General features: G+C 47.0%; 1 protein-coding gene across 3 annotated transcripts in view; it reads left to right on the top strand.

The window, feature by feature from the left end:
- Positions 1 to 3155: 3155 nt before the first annotated feature.
- CPNE8 (copine 8) overlaps positions 3156 to 6839 on the top strand; it is a 285766-nt gene continuing 282082 nt past the window's right edge. Inside the window, exon 1 of one of the 3 annotated variants that reach the window (XM_074942429.1) lies at positions 3156 to 3596. In XM_074942429.1, coding sequence (XP_074798530.1) covers positions 3457 to 3596 — 140 coding nt within the window. In that variant the 5' untranslated portion in view covers positions 3156 to 3456. The remainder of the gene's footprint in view (positions 3597 to 6839) is intronic. The other 2 variants (XM_074942431.1, XM_074942430.1) reach the window with 2 other exon arrangements.

Below are 6839 nucleotides of genomic sequence, written 5' to 3'. Positions count from 1 at the left end.
ACTGTAGCCAGTCTGTCCCTGAGAAGACTGGTTCCTATTCTACTGAAATGCAGGCCATACAAACTGTACAGCCCCTTCTCCCTGTGGAAGGTGGACTAATACTCCACAAAGCCAAGCCTCTCTACCTTACACCACTTACCTATTAAGTGATACACTTTCTTTGCTCATAGAGAAGGAATGATCTTTGAGAAGATCTGCAGGACATTCTCCTCCTTCCCTGAAGTCATCTAGAATCTGTGAGATACCCTGCAATGCAGTGTCATTAGTGCTGATATGCACCATCACCAGTGGATCCATCCCCTTTGATTTCAGAAGCCTATCAAATCTTAGGGCAGGTCTACACTACGAGGTTAAGTCAACCTAAGTTACGCAACTTAATAATATAGCTGGAGTTGACGTAGCTTAGGTTGACTTATTGCAGTGTCTACACCATGCTGGGTTGACAGGAGAAACTCTGATTTCTGGTGGAGTACTGGAATCGATGAGCGCGATCTGCGGTCGATTTAGCGGGTCTTCAATCCCCCAGTGGACTGATCGCCGCAGCGTCAATTCACCGTAAGTGTAGACATGCCCTTAGAGTGATGACTCATAGCTTGATTCAGGGAAGACAGCACACCATTCTGTTGTCCATCTGTTCTTTGCAGAACGTTCTTTCCATTCTTGTTAATACAGAATCCCCAACAAGAAGCGCCTGTCTTCCTTGGACAGTTGAAGATCTTTGAGGCAAGTAATCAAATTGAAAATAGTTTTTTTTAAACTAATCTCTATTAGTTATAATCTTTGCAGTTACTTGCAACAATACGTGAGAAATTCAGGAAGAAGTGTGATTTTTTTTGAAGTTGGTGATCCTTTATCAGAGCACAGGTCATTTAATCTAATGGTAGAGTATCATTTTCTGGTGGCTTTTCCTTTAAATGATTAGGCTTAACAGGAGCAGATAAGTGGTGTACATTTTTCAGGGTGCTATACAAACATTAAATGGTCTAGAATAAATGCACTGTTTGTTGAAACACTGTGGAACCAGTGTCCAATGCTCCCCCAGGCCCAAGTGTTATGAAGTTATGCTGTGAGGTATTTTCTCTTTTGATGGTATGGGGACTCCTTCATTGCTTCTGCTCAATAGTGCTGCCTGATGGTACACAGGCCACTCTGATTAGCTGCTCATTAATGTCTCTGCTTGGACTGTCACTTAACTGAAAGCCATCTAATTATCACAGCGTTTTCTGTATTACGAGAAAGAAAGTTAGTGTTCCCCTTTGCTAGGGTTTTTTTCCCCTTATGAACAACATAATGCTATAAACTGGTTTAGGCCCTCTCCTTCCTGAAAATACACAAGGTGTTGAATGAGGGTCCAGATGGCATGTTAATTATAAACATGAAGTGTGTGTGTTTGTCTTTTTTAAAAAAGAGTGAAAGAAGCATTGGCTAGACCACTCCCAAGCCTCTCATTCACTTGGGGGATGGGAGGAAGATTTATTCATTGAGGCCTGTCCAAAATCTCACTCTTGCAGGGGAGGATAGACTCCGGCTGTCAGGCCCACCCCAAGTCTCCCTCATAGGGGAGATGGAGGGCTCCTTCAGGAAGAGCTGCCCAAATCTCACTCATTTGGAGGGGAGACCCCTTTCAGTCAGACCCTCACCACGTCTCACCCACTGGTGGTAGGAGGGAGACTTCCTGAGGCAGTTTCTGAGTCAGGCAGGGGAGGTTATGTCTGCAGGCGGGGGAGAGAGGAGTGTTGCTCTGTATGCTTTGGGAGCATCCCCATGTCTCATGACTTCGACCCAGCAGCTGGAAAGCCCTCTGCCCCCTTAGTTCCCCTCCCCCAGCAGATGAAAAGCCCTGTCCTGCCCCATAACTGTTTCCAGCATAAACTAGCTCCTGTCCTGGTCTAGCAGAGTTGGTGCTGCTGGGGGAACAGGGAGAAGGGGAGTGGCTGAAGACTTGTGGGGGCTGGGACAAGGCTTGATGTGTGCCAGCCCCTGGCAAACCCTCTTGGACTCCTGCCTCAGCTAAATCCGATTTGCTGTTGTGCTATTGCTAAGTGACCCCCCTCTCCATGGCTCCAGCCATTGGGTAGTTTCATCAGCAGCTGGGCTATGATAGATGAAGGGCTCAAAAGGGGCTCGGCTGCATTTCATGCAGTGGAAGGTCCCTCAGCACTTGGCTTAGGGTTACCAACTGCTCGGCATTTGACCAGCCTGGCCATTTTTTTATGGATTTGCCAGTTGCCACAATAATAATTTAATCTGCTGGGTTTTTTATGTGGCTCTAAAGAGTTGCATTATCATCACAATACTCCAGGATATCTAATGTTAAAAGTTTCTGTATCCAGCTAAAGATGCAGCAGTGTTCCCATTTCCACACTTTAAGTGACAACAGATCAAAACTATTGAAATTCAGTAGCTGTCTGCCCACCAACATGCAAATGCACGCGCGCATATGTGAGAGGATTTGAGTCACGCGGGTGTGAGGAGATGTGCGATGTTATCAATCTATCTCTATGTGTTATCTCTCCAAGGGTGGCTGTTGAACGGGGCGTTGCGGTGTAGCCTTGTAGCTGAGGTTGTGACAGGCCTGCCTTGTGGGGCGGGTTAGGGTTGCCAGGTGTCTGATTGAAAAGGGACCCTGGCAGCTCTGGTCAGCACTGTTGACCAGGCCGTTGAAACTCCGGTCAGAGGCGCAGCAGGGCTCAGGCAGGCTTCCTGCCTGCCCTGGCTTTGCGCGGCTCCCAGAAGCAGCCGGCATGTCCGTCTCCTAGGTGCACGGAAGGCCAGGAGGTCTCCATGCGCTGCCCCTGCCTGAGCACCGGCTCCCACTGCATTTCAAAGGTGGTAACCCTACCCTCTTCATGGGTCTGGCTCCAGCTCTCCGGCCCCCGGTGCCCTGTACTCCTTTCCTTCAGGGGTCTGGCTCGCTCCGCCCTTCGTGTGACTGCCAGCGAGTAGCGCCTGCCCCACGGCGGCTCAGGGGTCGAGGTAACCGCCAGATGTTTGGCCGCAGGAGGCGTCACTTAACGGAGTCCCCCACCAGGGGCCGCTGTACACGTGTCCCAGCGCTGCTAGGGAGGGTAAAGTGCTATTTCTCCTCCCCCCGCCCCGGCGCAGGTTCCCTCCAGCTCCCGCCACCGGGGCGGCTCATGTTCCAACCCCGCGCTGGCGCCACGCGGGGCAGTGAACGCTCTCACCCACCTTGCGCGGGGCAGGGAACGTTGGAGACCGTTGGTCACTCGTGGGCCCCCAGGTTGGGGTTACTGTCACGCGCGGGTTCGGCCCGTGGTGACGTCACCGGTCGCGCCCTAATCTCACTTAGTCGGCGTTTCCCGCCCGCGTGCAGCAGTTTGAGCTCAGCCCAGTGGCTCCACCCAGTCAGTTAGTGGCCAGCAAGAGGAGCGGCGGTAGTGAGCTCTGCTGCTGGGAGCTCCCGCTAGCGACGCCTCTTACGCCCCGCCCTGCCCCATGTTCGGACCTGATAAGCAGTCGGGGCAGCCGAAGCTGGACGGCGGTGGCAGGTTTGGGAATATGGCGTCCGTGGGGGAATTTAACTCGTTCAGCGCTAGCATCCCGGCCACCAAGGTGGAGCTGTCTGTGTCCTGCAGGTAAGCGAGCGGGGTTAGACGGTGTGAGGCACCCGCGGGTGCCGCCTTGCGTGGCGAGTCGGGTGTGAAAGCCCCGTCTGGTGCCCAGGGAGGATTGGGGAGCGGGGTCCGACGTGCCTGATCCAGCCCCCTTGTGGTTTCTCGGGCTGGGGTTGTGCGCTCCACTCCCGCTGTGATGAGCTGTGTGGGCGGAGGGTCCCTTCCCTCTACGGGGTGGGTAGGACGGGGACTTGGGGAGCAGGCGGAGTGAAATCCCTAACGCTGGGGACCGCACAAAGGAGAGTTGGTTTCGGTTCCCTTTCGCAAGCTCAGTCTGGAGACACTTGTCTCATCCGTTTCTTCTGGGAATCTTCTAGCTGGGAGAAGTTTGTAAATCCTCAGGCAGAGGGGTGGGTCAGACACCAAAATCTAGTAACAGGCTCGTTCCCTTCCTGGGAATCTCCGATTGGCTCTGGTGTTCTGGGCAGCGCAGGGAGTGACGGTAAATCCATAGAGAAATAGTAGATGGGGGATTCCCCGTACCAAAACGGTATGGCAGCCTGGGCCACTGCCTCAACTTATTTACTCATGGGAGGGCTGCGTGTGAGGCAGGCATCTTTATTTAGTTCTGTTCCAAACCTCTCACCGGAGGAGGGGGAGAGAGAGAGAGAGACTCGAGGTGGGTTTCTGCGGTCAAGGAGTATTTCCTCAGTCAGGCTGGCACTTATCCTCCGACCTCTCCCCAAGGCTCATGAGATGCGGAGAGGAGGGACAACCCCTGTCAAAACATTGTTTAAAGGCGCCTTCTGAAACTGTTTCAAAACCTTAACAGTCCAGCCACACACTCCGTCCATCCTTGACTATGAAGTTAACGGTAACTAACAAAAACCTAACTAATGATATTTTACTTGCTCATCAGTATTTACTCGGCCTGGGTGCTTGTGGGCAAGTAGAATGTTCTAAGTTTGGGAAAGATTTCCCACCCCCACAAAAGATGAAGGATTTTTGCTTTGTGTGCAATGAGACCCTCTACCTAGTGTTTAGAAATCTCCTTAAAACTGCCCAATCGACTGTAGATAAGCAGCCGCCATAGCTGGTGTATTTGGCAGCTTTAATTGTTAATGTTGCTTCCTGTTGGGGAAATGAAACAGTTTGCTGAGCCGTTGCCAGTGACATACTGTACTACTAAAATGTCCCAGGCTGTATCCTCTCTCTGTTGCTGCAGAGGTGCCGGGGTTAACCACGGCCCTCCTTCAGCAGTTTTGAAAACAGAACAGCTGCTCCTGCAACTACTCCCTTCCCTAAAGTAAACCTCATAGCTGTTTAAGGGGAACATTTTGAATAAGGATAAATGAATGAGAAGCACGATATTCCTCGATTTCCTGATAGCTTTTCATCTGCCCAGCCAAGCACTCCCCGCCCACCAGCAAAACGTGCTTGTTTATTGTTAGGTTGTCCACCTCCTCCACCAATACTTTTGTTTAAGTTGCCTCTTGTCTTAATCTAAAATTACGAGGTGTCTTGGACAGGAATGGCCTTCTTGTTAATTTTTTGTACAGCACTGTATAAATTGATTAGGTTCCCTAGCCACTGTCTATAATACAAATAATAAAAAAGGCTGACGTCCTCCACTCTCTGTGTAGAAGAGGGATGAACTTATTTAATGGGGGGTTGGTTTTAAGACTGTAAATGTTCTTCCTTTTGGGATGAAGTTGTTTGTATACTGAAATTTTCAAAGTTTGTGACGCCTCAGAATACTGAATTTCTAGAAGTCTCCACAGAGTTTCTAAATAGCACCCAAAGGGAAACTGGACACCACACAAGGCATATTATTGTTTAGAGAAAAACAGGCGCTAGGATTCAGGAGTTTTAGTTTTAGGGTTCGGTTTTGTAAGTAAATGCTGTGATATTATCTGACATTTTGTGGTATTTTATACTTTTTGACTCAGTTTTGTTTGTAATGAGAGAACACTTCTTCAATTCACATTGCTTGGTTTACTTTTTTTATATTTCAGATTTTCAGTACTAAACTTGGCAATAAATAAAACAGTACTGTTATGAAACTTGTGTTGAAGAAAATAGTACTGATGTAAAATAGTATATCCAAATCTAGCTTATAGAGAGATACTATTTTTTTTTTAAATAATCAGTCAATCAAGAAGTTATTTAAATACTATAACTCACTTAATACGATTGGCTAAAATACTGGGTGTTCATGTCTGTGTACATGCTGTAGCTAGACAGAGGAAAACAAAACATTCCATGGGCTCATGCAACAGAGAGAAAAACAAGGTTGTTCAAACAAAACTGGCTTCTCATTTGACTATTAACTCCTCCTAGCTCCTCCTCTTCATTCCTGTGTTATGTCTGTCTTGTCAAATGTTAATGTCTAAATATATGGGAATTCCCTAAGGGAATTTCCTTTATAATGCAAGTGGTAAACTGCACTTTTTTTTTTTGATTGGCAGCAGAAACATGTATTAATATCAAAATGGAAAATGAATGACTTTAGGAAAGATACTAATGAATAACACATGATTATGACTCATCTGTGTACACATTTATTGGCTAAAACCTCAAAAGAAATAGCATTCTAATAAAAATATGCAATATGAACAGAAGAATAAACTATGCCAGTTACAGCAATAAATGCTTCAATCGTTCAATAATTAGCAATTACATTTGTTTTTAGAAAATTTCTGCCTTCATTTATACTATAGTACAATATCTTAAATGATGTAATTATTTCATTATGAGCCATAGAACCAGTATTAGCACTAGGTGATGATACTGATTATCAGCTAATAGAGCATTAGTTTGTGCTTGTCTGTTCTTAAATTCCAGCTACATTTTCTGCTTCCTTTTTGGATGTCTATAGGAACCATAGAACACTGGTCCATTTATCATTTGCTGACTGGTGTAACTGGGAGTGAAGACAGGGAGTGAAGCAAGGGTTCTATTCCTGACTTGACCAATAATTCACTCTGTGACCTGTGCAAGTCACTTCACTACTACTTGGTGCTTCAGTTTCCCCATCAGTAAATTAGAGTTAATAATAAAACTATGTTCACACACAAATGAAACCTCTGACTTCAAGAGATTAAAAAATGAGTTAGACCACTTGAGAAACCATGTGACTTCCCCCCAAAGAGATTATAAAAAAAAAAAAGATAGTGTCCTTCTTTCCCCCTCCCCCACACCTCAATTCTGTCTTGATTTTTTTGAATTCCCTCTGCCTATCACATGCATGTGTGACAATTGGTA

Source organism: Natator depressus, chromosome 1 (assembly GCF_965152275.1).
Source record: "Natator depressus isolate rNatDep1 chromosome 1, rNatDep2.hap1, whole genome shotgun sequence".
In the NCBI taxonomy this organism is placed as follows: Eukaryota; Metazoa; Chordata; order Testudines; family Cheloniidae; genus Natator; species Natator depressus.
This window is presented reverse-complemented; position numbering and strand designations above follow the sequence as displayed.